We start from the raw sequence: 14,603 nt of genomic DNA, 5'->3' as shown, positions 1-14,603 counted from the left end.
ATAGGCAACGTGGTGTAATGTGGTGAAAGTACCTGAATTTTGCAGTTAGGAAAAATTGAGTTCAAATTAAAGTTTTATAACTTCTATGTGATCCTGGAGAAATGCAGGGAAAATGGCAACCAAGGGGAAAGAAAGAGAGGTTTCTGTTTCTCATTTTACCCCACCTTCTTCCTTCCTTATTCTGGACCACCAGCATTTACATCAAGGCTGTTTACCATAGACAATCAGATGACCAGACTATTTGGAAATACGGTGGTGAAGAATTCCAGAATTATAGTATGTTAGGAGTAGAAAGATGAAGAAACCAACTTCAAGAAATTCTGTGATTTGCCCCAAATCAGTCTTCTATTTCAATTAATGATAAATTAAATAGGTATTTGAATTACCATACCAGAATTTTTTTTCCTATATACCACAATTTAAACCTGAAAAAAACAGTATAATTAAGTAATTGAAGGGGAATTTACACTTTATAATTTACCATAGAAAGCAAATTTCCATGAACTCCTGTGGCAAGCTCTATTCTCCAAGTATTTAATTATTTCAGCATTCAGTATGAAATAATACTGAATTACATCATTCTATTTAACAGAAAGATTAATATCAAATCTTGTGGACAGGAATCAGAGCAGGCCCTGCTCATTCACACAGGTATAAGTGATTGGAGAAGGAATTAGACATGTTAGTCCTAAACATTAACATCAACTTTCTATCCTCTATTTGTGACTACCAAAAGAAATTTCATATATTTGATCTCTGTCTTCAGAAGTCTCTGCTTTTAAGTCTTTTCCAAATAGATGAATGTATACATGAATGAACAAATAAAGGGATGAACAAAGACAACAGATAATTACTCTAAGCCTTTGGTGAGGCAGCAATGTAGAAAAGTTAAGAGCAAAGACTCCGAAGTCAGACAATCTGGATTCAAATAGCAGCAATACAACTTATTAAATGTGTGACCTTCACCAAGTTACTCAATCTCCATCCAGGTCGTCTGTTTCCTCATCTGTAAAATGGGGGGTAATAACAATACACAGAGTTGTTGTGAGGATTAAATGAGGTTAGAGGCATGGCATAAGGTAAGTACAATGGATAAGTATGCTCTTGTATTACTGTTCTTACTGTTGGGTTATTATTGCAGGATTAACAGGAGTATTTGTTTCTGGGCACTGTACTGTAAGCTAAGAACAGCCAAAACACTAAGTGAAGATCAGCTGATAGGGAAGAGCCAAGAGCTCCCAAGAAAAACTGCTCCAACCAAAAGGCAACCTAAGAGAGATAGCACTGACTTTAGCTTTACAAGTTATGAAGATCTTTTCTCTTGGTTTCTTTCCTTATTCAAGAAATTGATGGAAGCTGACAAGCTAGACAAACAGTAAAGAAGGGGTAAGATGGAATGGAAGGAAGCAGCTCCCACAAAATGCTTTAAAAGTTGTTCAGGCCAGGTGTGGTGGTTCATGCCTATAATCCCAGGACTTTGGGAGGCTGAGGTGGGTGAACCACGAGGCCAAGAGATCAAGACCATACTGGCCAACATGGTGAAACCCCGTCTCTACTAAAAATGCAAAAATTAGCTGGGAGTGTTGGCACACGCCTGTAATCCCAGCTACTCAGGAGCTGGGGCAGGAGAATCGCTTGAACCCAGGAGGTGGAGGTTGCAGTGAGCCGAGATCATGCCACTGAAAGCCTGGCAAGAGTGAGATTCCGTCTTAAAAAAAAAATTTTTTAAAAAGTTTCTCTATTCTTAATTACTGAGTGCTACCATTCACGAGGAATTTTTAAAGGGTCTCAAAGCTATTAAAATGGTAATTAGATCCCAAGAAAACAAGAACCAATTCAATTACATGCTGGATGCTTTTAAAATTGAAAACCCTCTATTAAGAGAGTTTTAAATAAAGCACAGTAGTAATTGCAGGCCCATGACCAACCTTAAAGCCAAAGTGTAGGTCCCTGGCTGCCGCTGGCTCTCCCGGATGAGGTAGCTCCCCTCAGCCACAATCAAGAGCTGGTCGGCTGCTTCTCTGGAGATCATGCCATGAAACCTAAGAAACAAAGTCTATTCAGAAACTGTGCTTTCTACATTTTTCAATAAAACAAGATAAAACAACATCCCACTACCACCACCTTCTCCTGTTGTTTTCTAGACAAAGTACTGCCACATAATGGAGGGGAAGCACTTGGGTTTAACTATGCTTGTGTTTCTCTGGGCCTGGCCCCCAGCCAGCTTCTCTGTGGTGATAAGAACAGCACCAAAGGACTACCCAATCCAGTTAACAACCATGGAATCAAAATCCACAACCATCTAAGGGAAGATCAACCACCTCTTTCAAGAGGACAATTCCTTTCTTATGTATCCATTTAACCATACGGCTTGCTTAAAAAAAAAAAAAAAACCACCCAGAAATGTATCCTATTTTCCTTTCTTCCCATTAGTAGCACTGCTCTAAAATTTTGGCTCTGAGTCCATGTTGGCAATTTTCCAGGACCCTGGGTTGTCCTTAATTGGCATGATTGCCCAATAATGTGCATAATCTGCGTTACTGAACACTCAAGCCCAAAGCAAACAAGTATAATACTTGTTTTCATTCCCTGCTAAAACCTTATCTTTGATTAACACAGAAAAATAGAGAAAGAATAAACATAAATAACATAAATAACATGCTCTTTACACAAACACAGATGAATCTATAACAATCTGGCATAAAACACTGAAAAAAAAATGTCGGTGACACACATTAAAAATAAAAAACCATCTTACATTTGTATAGCGATTTACAATTTACAAAGAACCTGTATGTCCTTGTATAACTCAAAGATAATGAAGGAATTCAGGACATGTCACCCCAAAATATGCCACTTTGCTGTATCAACTATTTTGAGCTGAAGGCACTTAAAAAATATCAAATGCAGAGACAGGCTTTCTCTGACTCTCCCTATCTACCTAAAGACAGATCATCCAAAAGGAACTCAATTGTTATCAATGCCCTCCCATTAGTTTCAGCAACCAGGGAAGACTGACTCTTATAGAGGAGAGGAGACTAAAAGTCAACAACCTACTCAGACAAACTCTGTCACAAACTACCATTTACCTTCCCGTCAATGGCCAGAAACTTCCCTCCCATTCCCGTTATGATGGCATACAAACTCTCAAATCTCACTTTTTGGAGTGGTATTCACTTTATTTTTTTCTGTGATGCCCCTGTGCAAGTAGTATTAAAAATTAATAAATTTGTATACCTTCTCTCCTGTTAATCTGCACATTGTTTGCTTATTTCATAGACCCAGCTCTCAAACATAGGAGGTAGAGGGAAAGTCTTTCCTCCCCTACAATAACCGCAATGACCCACTGCTCAAAAGAAATTTTGCAGCTTTTACTGGTACTAAAGAAACAATAGTCACTTGAATTTGGAATGATACATTTAAAAGGCGTTGAAATGGCATTTTAAGAATTCAGGAACATTATGAGGGACAAGAGGAAATTTTCTGGAGTTTTTCCTGATAGGGATAGTTCAGTCTCTCAATTTAAGTCTTCAATCAGTTCACAGTAGGCATGTTCAAATCATGACAGCTAGGTTTACAATGGGCTCCTGAATTTCTTATCTCCATAAATTTCCCAATCTTTGAGAACTAGGTCCAAAGGCTAATGCTCTGAATCTGCTGGAAGCAAGGAGATGGTAACCTATCCCTTGCTATTTAGCACATTGGTATATATTTTAACTTTACATAATATCAAATAATACAGTTGGTAAAATATAGTTATCTATTTGTTTAAAAATTCAATTAACTGGCCAGGCACAATAGCTCATGCCTCTAATCCCAGCATTTTGGAAAGCCAAGGTGGGTGGATCAACTGAGGTCAGGAGTTTGAGACTAGCCTGGCCAACATGGTGAAACCCCGTCTCTACTAAAAACACAAAAAATTAGCCGGGCGTGGTGACAGGTGCCTGTAGTCCCAACTACTCGGGAGGCTGAGGTAGGAGAACCGCCTGAACCCAGGAGGTTTTGTAATTTTTAAAACCTCATTGCAGGCTGGGTGCAGTCGCTCATGCCTGTAATCCCAACACTTTGGGAAGCCGAGATGGGTGGATCACCTGAAGTCAGGAGTTCAAGACCAGTCTGACCAACATGGTGAAACCCCGTCTCTACTAAAAATACAAAAAATTAATGGGGCGTAGTGGCGGTGCCTGCAATCCCAGTTACCCGGGAGGCTGAGGCAGGAGAATCGCTTGAACCCGGGAGGCGGAGGTTACAGTGAACCGAGATCGCACCATTACACTCCAGCCTGGACAACAAGAGTGAAACCCCATCTTAAAAAAAAAAAAAAAAAAATTCAATTAACTTAAAAGAAAACAAATTCTGAAACAAAACTTGACAATATATTTAAAGAATTTTAAAACTATTTGCACAAGTTAATCAAAAATTTCTAACTCCCCAAGACCCCATGTACTGAGATGTTTCCTATGGTGTTACTTCCAATAGTATAGTTTAAAAGCAACCTGTAACACCAAAAGCAGAAGAATGACTATATAAATTACAATACAACTGTACTGTAGAATACCAGTGGTTCTTAATTTTGAAATCACCCTTTCATCAACTCATAGGTGTGCATCTGTAATCCATTCCTATGTCCTGAAAACATATAGAATTTGAAATAATTTAAAAATATTTGTTACGTATACTTTTATCTGATATGATCTCCAGTCATAAAAAACAATTTTGAGGAATGATGAGATTATGAGTGATTTTTATTCTTTTCCTCAAAGTGCTACATTTCTGTTTTTCAATAACCTGAAAAATTAAGGACTTTAAAAATCACTGCATTTTTCACAAAACAGAAAAATGCTCGTTGTCAATTTTAAATGGTAACAATCAGGCTATAAAATGGTATGTATAATATCTCAATTTGGTTCAAATCCATTGGGAAAATATTTCTTCAGATAGTAATACTTCAAATTGTTAACATTAATTGTTTCTCAGTAGCATGAATTATATTTTTCTCATAATAAATGCATACTATTTAAGAAAATCTGAAAAATAAAAATATATAGAAATCACTCACATCCCACTGTACATACATGTGTGCATATGTACATGTCTATATGCCTAATATACATGTACAGAAAAACACAAATATGTACATTTTTCTCATATACATCTAAGATTATTTACTTGTATGGTTTGCATCCTTAACATTATTGCATGTACATTTTCCCATGCTATTTTCTTATTTATGCTTGTCTTTATTGTCTATATTGTTCACCAATTAGATCATATTAGAAATTTTTAAGAAATAAATGTCACTCCACCGAACTTGAATACTTCTTCCTCTTGCTTTCATTTAAAAGCATCCATTTACCCTGTCTCTTTTACATATGCCAATCTATAAAATTATTTCTAATAATTCATACTTACTCTCTTCCATAATACTTTGGTCTGTTTTCTACCTATTGGGAAGGGAAAAAAAGGCATATTTGTAAAAATGCAAATGTGCAGAACATAATTCAACATTTTGTGCATGTGACAAACTAAAGCATATATTAAAAAAAGAATTCAAATAACAGAGTATGGAGTCCCAGTTCTACCAGCAGGTTACCTGTGCCATTTGGACTGGTCACTTCATCTCTCCAGACCTATTTCTTATTTATAAAATGCTGTGTATGTAGTTGGACTAAACTATCTTTAATTTCTAGAATCTAATGAGCTGAAAAAATTTCACTTTATTCAAGAGTAAACATAACACCCCAAAACATATAGCCACAATTGTGACACACTCAATTGTAGCTTTCTCCCCCATCCTCCCCTGCTATTCCTCTCCCTCTTGCTCCAGACTCTCCATTCTGTTAGCATCTCCATATACTCTTGCCCTTCTGTTCTCCCATCATCTCTTCCCTCACCACAGCTTGTCAGGGCATGCGTGCTGGCTATAGCTAAGAAAAGCCCCAGCAAGATAAATGCCCAGGAATTTTCACAGGAAGATTGAGGGCATGTACCCCACTCATTCAAAATACACTCACTGAACAGCAAATATGTGACAGGCATTGTTCTACCTGCAGGGACACAGTACTATATAAGACCAAAATTCATTCGGAACTTACATTCTAATAGTGACAGACAGATAATAAAGAAGTTTAAAAAACAAAATAGAAAGTAGTAGTAAATACTGTAATGAAAATAGGAGTGGGTAACAAAAGGGAAGACCAGTGAGGTACTTATTAAGCTGGGTGGTTAGCAAAGCTCTCTCTGAGATGACATTTAAACTGAGTCCTGAATGACAAGATGCGAACTCTGACTACAAAATCACAGGAACAGCAAAAAAGCTTTTCCCTAGTAGGTATTTTGATGACACCACGTACTATGTTATTGAGCTCTTGCTATTTGCTACGCGTTTAGTTACATTTAAAGATCACTGAATCCTCAAAATAAGAGGAATTATTCTACTTTTTATGAAATAGTACTATCATCTTCATTTTATTTATTTTTCTTGGCAAAATTCACCTTTTCTTTTAAATGTGCTTATAATTAACAAATAAAAGGGGTATGTGTGGTGTATTATGGTATATGGCATGATGTTGTGATATTTGTATATATTGTAGGATGGCTAAAACAAGCTAACTAACACACATTACTTCACATACTTATTTTTTTGTGGTTAGAACACATAAAATTTACCCTCAACAATTTTCAAGTATATAATACATTGTTATTAACTATAGTCATTAAGTTGTACAATAGATCTCTTGAACATATTCCTCCAACCTAAATGAAATTTTGTATCCTTTAACCAGTATCTCCTGAATTCCCTCCCCAACCACATTCTTTCCTTCTCCTTCCCTCTGCCACTGATAACCACTATTCTACTTCTTGCTACTACAAATTAAACGTTTTTAGATTCCACAAGTGAGATCATACAGTATTTGTCTTTCTGGGCCTGCCTTGTTTCACTTAACATAAATAAAGTCCTCTAAGTTCATCCCTGTTGTTGCAAATGACAGGACTTCCTTTTGTATTCAATTTGAAATAAACAGTATTCCACTGTATACTGAAATGGAATATACAGTATTCCATTATGTATTTATACACCACATTTTCTGTATGCATTCATTAACTGATGAACACTTAGGTTGGTTCCGTATCTTGGATACTATGAATAATGCTGCAATGAACATGGGAGTGCAGATATTTCATCAACATATTAATTTCATTTCCTTTGGGTATACACCAACTAGTGAGATTGCAGAATCATGGTAGTGGAGAAACTGAGCATCCGAGAGATTACGTAACTTATTCAAGGTTACCTGTTCAAACGGTGGGACTCAAGGCACAATTGGGATTCTTAAGAATGGCAAAAAGGGAACACGCCCTCTGTCTATTTAACACTGACTCATGTGAATTTGGTTAAATATGGCAGTTTCCAAAGCAACTCAAAGCCTATCTTTTCAGTGATCTTCTCCCTTAGTTCTGCATATAGCTTGCGTGCCAAGTCTGGTATTGTTTTCAGCAAACTTGATATATTTACTCACAGCATAGAAAAACTTTTGTTTCAATAAAAAATTGTTCTTCATCTATAGCAGTGATCCCCAACATTTTTAGCACCGGAGACTGGTTTTGTGGAAAACAAATTTTCCATGGACCGGGGCAGGGGTAGGGGTATAGTTTCAGGATGATTCAAGCACATTGCACTTACGGTGCACTTTATTTCTATTATTATTATATACTCACCACAATGTAGAATCAGTGGGAGCCCTGAGCTTGTTTTCCTGCAACTAGACGGTCCCATGTGGGGGTGACAGGAGACAGTGACAGATCATCAAGCACTGGATTCTCATAAGGGGCATGCAACTTAGGTCCCCTGGCATGTGCAGTTCACAATACGGTTCATGTTCCCATGAGTCTAATATGGCCGCTGATCTGAGAGGAGGCGGAGCTCAAGCAGTAATGTGAACAACGGGGAGTGGCTGCAGATGAAGCTTCACTGGCTCACCTACCACTCACCTCCTGCTGTGCAGCCCGGTTCCTAACAGGCCACACAGTGGTACTGGTCCATGGCCTGGGGACTGGAGACACTTAATCTATAGCATACCCTACTGGCTTATCAGATTCTAGCCCAGTGCCTTGTGTCTGAGCTATTTTGGTGCTGCCTACGTTGTAGGTAACTAATAGATACATTTTTTCCTGCATATTGGTGGTTGAACTGACTTTTCCCCTACCCTCTCTCCGAGTGGAAAAACTAGTTTTGTCTCCATGTGCAATTCATCTCAATATTCCTTGACTCCATATAAGAGTTTTTGGCATTTTCCTTTCAACTGATTATAACATCTGCCTAGTTCTCTCCTATCTTACGAGTAAAATAAATTTTTAACATGTGTTCATTTTCATATCTATAGGAGAATCATGATTTTAACTTTTCATAAAAATTATACTGTATTAGTTCATCCTCACACTGTTAATAAAGACATACGTGATGAAACTGGGTAATTTATAAAGGAAAGAGGTTTAATTAACTCACAGTTCCGCATGGCTGGGGAGGTTTCAGGAAACTTACAACCATGGCAGAAGGGGGAGCAAACAGGTCCTTCTTCATATGGCGGCAGCAAGGAGAAGTGCCAAGCAAAAGAGGGAAAAGTCCCTTACAAAACCATCAGATCTTGTGAGAACTCACTCACTATCACGAGAACAGCATGAAGGTAACTGCTCCCATGATTCAATTACCTCCCACCGGGTCCCTCGCCCAACACATGGGGATTATGGGAACTACAATTCAAGATAAGATTTGGGTGAGGACACAGCCAAACCATATCATATACTTAAATAATACTTTATCCCTCATGAATCTTCTGTTATCTGTGAGGTTGTAGTCAGGTTATTTATTATCTTCCCGAGGTGAGTTCCACCTGATTTGGCCTTGTTCCATAATAATTTCTCTGCTCATAAAACTCAATGTACTAAGAATATGCCAGCTGACTCCTGCAGCTACAGATGATGGCTATTCTAGTTTTAGTCCAGAGCTTATAGAGTGGGGTCAGGCAACTGCTTGAGAATAAATCTTTGCTTACGAAGATGAAATTTCAATGTTTAAGTCTTAGAGAATTAATTTTCTATAGCATTATATGATAAAATGTTACTCAAAAGAATCATTTAGCAGTGTTCTTTCCAACTAAAAATGTGAAGATGCTCAGTATTTACTCTAGAGGAAGATATACGTGTACATGTACACATGAAAACGTGAATAAGAATGTTCTCATATGCACTCTTCATAGCCATTTTTTTTTTGAGACGGAGTCTCGCTCTGTCGCCCAGGCTAGAGTGTAGTGGACGGATCTAAGCTCACTGCGAGCTTCGCCTCCCAGGTTTACACCATTCTGCCTCAGCCTCCCGAGTAGCTGGGACTACAGGCGCCCGCCACCTCACCTGGCTAGTTTTTTGTATTTTTTAGTAGAGACGGAGTTTCACCATGTTAGCCAGGATGGTCTCGATCTCCTGACCTCGTGATCCGCCCGTCTCGGCCTCCCAAAGTGCTGGGATTACAGGCTTGACATAGTCATTTTTAAAATGGGGCAGTCAGACATGGTGGCTCATGCCTGTAATCCCAGTACTTTGGGAGATCAAGGTAGAAGAACTGCTTGAGGCCACAAACTCAAGGCTAGCCTAGCAACATAGCAAGACCCCCATCTCTACAAAATATTTTAAAAATATTTTTTTGGTGGCGGCATGTGCCTGAAGTCCTAGCTAGTCAGAAGGCTGAGAGGAGAGGATTGCCTGAGCCCAGGAGGTTGAGGCTGCAGTGAGCCATGATCACATCACTGCACTCTCAGCCTGAGTGACAGAGTAAGACCCTGTCATTCATTTATTCATTCATTCACTCATACATAAACAAACAGAAATATTTTAAATATACACCAATAGGGCAATAACTAACCTGATTTATAATATAAATAACATACACAGTTTGAAGGAATAATGTAGATCTATCGGGACTAATATGGCAAAATCATTAAGACAAACTATTGAATACAAACATAAATTATGAAATAACAATACAGAATGACACCATTTAGGAAAAAGCACATATACACATGATATGTATTTATGGCATAAATAGAGATCTGGAAGTATGCATACTAAATTCAAATTGTTACCTCAAGGAAAGTGGGTGGAGAACAGACCTGAGGGGGCCAAGGAAAAGGCATAAAAGGAACTTTAATCTTGACCATAATATCATAACTCTTAAAGAAAAATGTATTCATACATTAATTATATACCTAATATTACCTTTAAGAATATAAATTAAGATTAGCTTTTGTGTAACCTAATATCAAAGCTGGAGACACATTAGAATGGGGTCTCCCAACATTTTGAGAAGAGATCATGGCCTTTCCTTCAAATCATGAAAACTTTGAAGGTAGTTGAAGGTATATGGCACTGAAGTTAAAGGAGAGTTTTTGAAAATACTCTACTTACCAAGGAAAATCCTGGGCAAGTACAAGTAAGTGGTGACAGTAGTGAGATTGGTGGCTGCAAATGGTGTGGCAATCCACTACATTTCCCAATCTAAGAGAAATACTGATTATTTATTCAGTAGTCCTACAGTAAGTCCATAGTCTGCTTCCATTAATTGCCTACGTAATCATCTTCAGAAAACAATTGATTATGGCCTTATGTTACTAAATAATTATTTGCTTTACCCAAAATAATTCTGAATTAAAGGAAATTAGGTAAGCACTGATAATTAAGAGCATTTTATATATAATAAGCACTATATCAGAAATAAAATTCACACACCAATTTCATCTTTTCTGTATTTTTATAATTGAAATGTCAATCAAAACTTAAGTTTAGATTTTTTTTCTCTCATGTCTAGATAGTAAAGGGGATCACAATACACTACCCTAAAACATGGTATATTGGCATAAGAATTATTTTAGCTGAGCGCAATGGCTCACACTGTAATCCCAGCATTTTGGGAAGCTGAGGCAGGCGGATCATGAGATGAAGACCATCCTGGCTAACACGGTGAAACCCTGTCTCTACTAAAAATACAAAAATTAGCCAGGCATGGCATGATGGCAGGTGCCTGTAGTCCCAGCTATTCGGGAGGCTAAGGCAGGAGAATGGCGTGAACCCGGGAGGCAGAGCTCGCAGTAAGCCGGGATCATGCCATTGCACTCCAGCCTGGGCGACAGAGCGAGACTCCGTCTCAAAAAAACAAAACAAAACAAAAAAAAAGAATTATTTTAAACTGAAGGCAATTTAGAAACATCAAACATAGATGCTTTCTGTACTCCCCCTTTCTGTCTAAAAACATAGCATAAATTCCCTTTTGTAAAAGAAATTTACATTTGTAAAGAAATGTGAAGACATACTCTTCCACCATACTAGGAAGAGGAAACCAACTCCAGACAATTCTAATCTCCTGAGATGACCTGAGTCTGCAAAATAAATCTTACTAAAAATCCTTATCTACTACATATTTCCTTCCCACAACTTACCACCCTGCCAAGCCCAAATCCCTTTTTCTTTGTCTAGTCTCTTATCTCTATCACCCTTTGTTAAAATGGTATATAACCCCCAAGTCTAACTGCCTTCTTGGTGTTTTCACTTATTTTCTGTGATATCTCCCTTTCCATGTGCATATGAAATAAACCTTTTCTCCTGTTAATCTGCCTTTTGTCAGTATAGTCCAAAAATCGCAGCTACTGAACCTAATAGGGTAGAGAAGTTTTTCTTCCTCTACAACAGCATTTAGATGTTTTGCTGATATCTAAGGTATGATTACTTCAGTGATTTGGAATCGTCTTTTCAAACTCAGAGACAATATAACATTACTTGGATAATTAAATTAAGGAATTCATAATATAAAAATGATTATTAATAACCCCAAATTAATTTACTTGCAAATACATCAAATGAGGAATTTCAAGTGTTACATGCTATAGGAAAAACAACTTTATGCTTACACAAACATTTATATGCTTGTTTCTAAGTTTTATAAATTAATAAGAAACGATTTACAGACTAAAACTGGTTGAACTCAATGTAACTAAGATATGTTTTAAAATGAGTACTTGTATTGAATTATATGCTTCACTTTCTCCAATTTTCTGTATTTAGTAGTTAACATTTTTTCATGATACCATAAAATGGGTAGGAAAAATGAGAAGAAAAATGATTTCTAACTGAAAATAGAAGGTACCTATAAAATGTTTTACCACACAAACAAACAAACAAAAACCCTAAGGTCTCCAACCATCTAAATGGACTCCCTCTTGACCAAACGGGGCCCCAAAGAAACCTGAAAAACTGAATTTCTAGCCATGATGGGAAGAGACGTTGAACACACCTCCTCATACCCCCCTCCCTTTTGGTGTTTAGGCACAACTGACCAGCATTAACATTGAAATAGAGATCATAAGGCTGACAACACAGAATGTGGCAATAAGATACCAAATTCCAATCCAGCTCTGGTATGGTATCATATGACAGATAGTAGATTCTAAAGGAGATACAAATATTTTATCCCAAAATATATTTCTTTGACATATTTTGAAAAGGCCCTGCAAAGCCATCCCTTGTGGGGGAATTTGCAACTGTGGAGAATTTCCATTAATACATCCAGGCCTTCCCTTTCTAGGTCTTTCCTGGACCTAGGAGTGATTAAATGAGAATGTGACACCTTTAAGGTCTAAAAGAGACATTTACCATCTTTTCTCTCCAAAGGCTACTATCCAGAGGCTTCATCTACATAACAAGAACCTTGGTCTCCACAACTCCCTCTACCTTAACTCAAGCATTTCTTTCTATTGACTTCAAGTCTTCAAGCAAAGTTTAACTCTTTCAACCAACTGCCAATCAAAAAATATCTGAATCCACCTATGACTATAACACTTCAAGATATACCACCTCTTTAGGCTGAACCAATGTTCTTCCATGTATGGATTTATGATTTTACCCATAATTTCTGTCTCCCTAAAATGTATAAATGTGAACTAACCCAGCTGCCTCAGGCACATTTTCTTACAAGCTCTTAAGAATGTTCTCTGGGCCTTAGTTACTCATATTGGCTCAGAATGAATTTTAAAATATTTTACAGTGTTTGGTTTTTCTGTTAACAATAACATGGTTTGGATAAATGCTACATGCTATTTCACTGGAGAAAAAAACCTTTAAGTTAATCTACCATTATTGAATGTGGCATAAAATACATAGTACAATATAGGAATTCAATAAATAACTGAACAGCAGACCATTTTACAATATTTAAAATATCAATGAAATTCATTAAATTAACATTTACTGTGCAGTTTTACCCACAATGAACTACTTTCATTTTTTTTTTTCTTTTGTGAGACAAGGTCTCTCTGTCACCCAGGCTGGAGTGCAGTGGGGATCATAGTTCACTGCAACCTTGAATTCTGGGGCTCAAGCAATCCTCCTACCTCAGACCCCTGAGTAGCTGGGACTACAGGCACATGCCACCACACCAAGCTGATTATTTTTTTAAATTTTGTAGAGATGGGTGTGAAAGAAAAATAAATTATCAGGACCCCCAAATCACTAAGCCAAAAGGAAAAGTCAAGCTGAGAACTGCATCAGGCAAACCTGCCTCTCATTTAATCCTCTTGACTTTCACCCTGGTAATGTAAATTGATAGCTTATTTTCACAAGTACTGGACAAAGGACAGAACTCCAAGTCAGCCCTGTGCCAACCTGAGACAAATGCATGTCTGACTGCTTCCTCTGATGGAAAAATGCAGATTCACTGAGCTAGACAAAGGCATAAGTGACTATTGCCCTATTCCCCCTCGCAAGGTAAACTGTGTATTTGGTGAAAGTCTGATCAAAGACTCAAGAATGCAACCATTTGTCTCTTGTCTACCTACACCTTTTTGAAATTCCTTCCTCCTTCCTCAATATCTGCCCTTTCCCCTTTAAATACTGATGCCCTCACAATCATCTTTAGAGAAAGGCACAGACTCCTGCCTCCCAAGCACACGACCTTAACTCTGTCAAAATAAACTTTCTAAATTAATTAAGACCTGTCTCACATACTTTTGGTTTACATGGGATTTTGCCACATTGCCAAGACTGGTCTTGAACGCCTGGGCTCAAGCAATCCTCTTGCTTTGGCCTCCCAAAATGTTATGATTACAGGCGTGAGCCACCATGCTAGGCTTGTTTTCCTCATACATAAACATTTTAATCTAATTCACTACATTATATTTTTTCAAATTAAAGTCTGACTTCTTATATCTTATTTTCAACAAAGACAATAAAAGCTTTTTTAATGTAGAAGTATTTTGCTCTCCACAGGAAATTTGAAAACAGTAGAAATAAACAATAAAAGTATTATAAATGTTAATTCCCTTCTCTTCTCCCTAACAATGTTATTTCTTTTAGTAAGGAAACTTTTCCATGGCTACAGTTCAAGACAGTAGTCCAAAAAAAAAAAAAAAAAACCCCCAAAAAACCACAACAACAAAACTCTGCAGGTAATGCCACTAAAACATTTATAAAATTTCAAAAATGTTTAACGTTGTTCTTGCCTACAGCAGTAGTGATCTGGTCAGAAACCAAAGGAATCATTATCTTCTTTCTTCACCCTGTGA

The 14,603-nt window shown here is 37.4% G+C and overlaps 1 protein-coding gene across 2 annotated transcripts in view; it reads right to left on the bottom strand.

Moving 5' to 3' along the window:
• The window catches only part of CHN1 (chimerin 1), a 176,239-nt gene that overhangs the window by 111,716 nt on the left and 49,920 nt on the right, over window positions 1-14,603 (bottom strand). For both annotated transcript variants that reach the window (XM_011991870.1, XM_011991875.1), the window contains 2 exons: window positions 5,413-5,440; window positions 1,929-2,042 (listed from right to left, as the gene is read on the bottom strand). In XM_011991870.1, the coding sequence (XP_011847260.1) occupies window positions 1,929-2,032 (104 nt within the window). In that variant the 5' untranslated portion in view covers window positions 2,033-2,042; window positions 5,413-5,440. The remainder of the gene's footprint in view (window positions 1-1,928; window positions 2,043-5,412; window positions 5,441-14,603) is intronic.

Source organism: Mandrillus leucophaeus, unplaced genomic scaffold (assembly GCF_000951045.1).
Source record: "Mandrillus leucophaeus isolate KB7577 unplaced genomic scaffold, Mleu.le_1.0 Scaffold40, whole genome shotgun sequence".
NCBI classification, from domain to species: domain Eukaryota; kingdom Metazoa; phylum Chordata; class Mammalia; order Primates; family Cercopithecidae; genus Mandrillus; species Mandrillus leucophaeus.
This window is presented reverse-complemented; position numbering and strand designations above follow the sequence as displayed.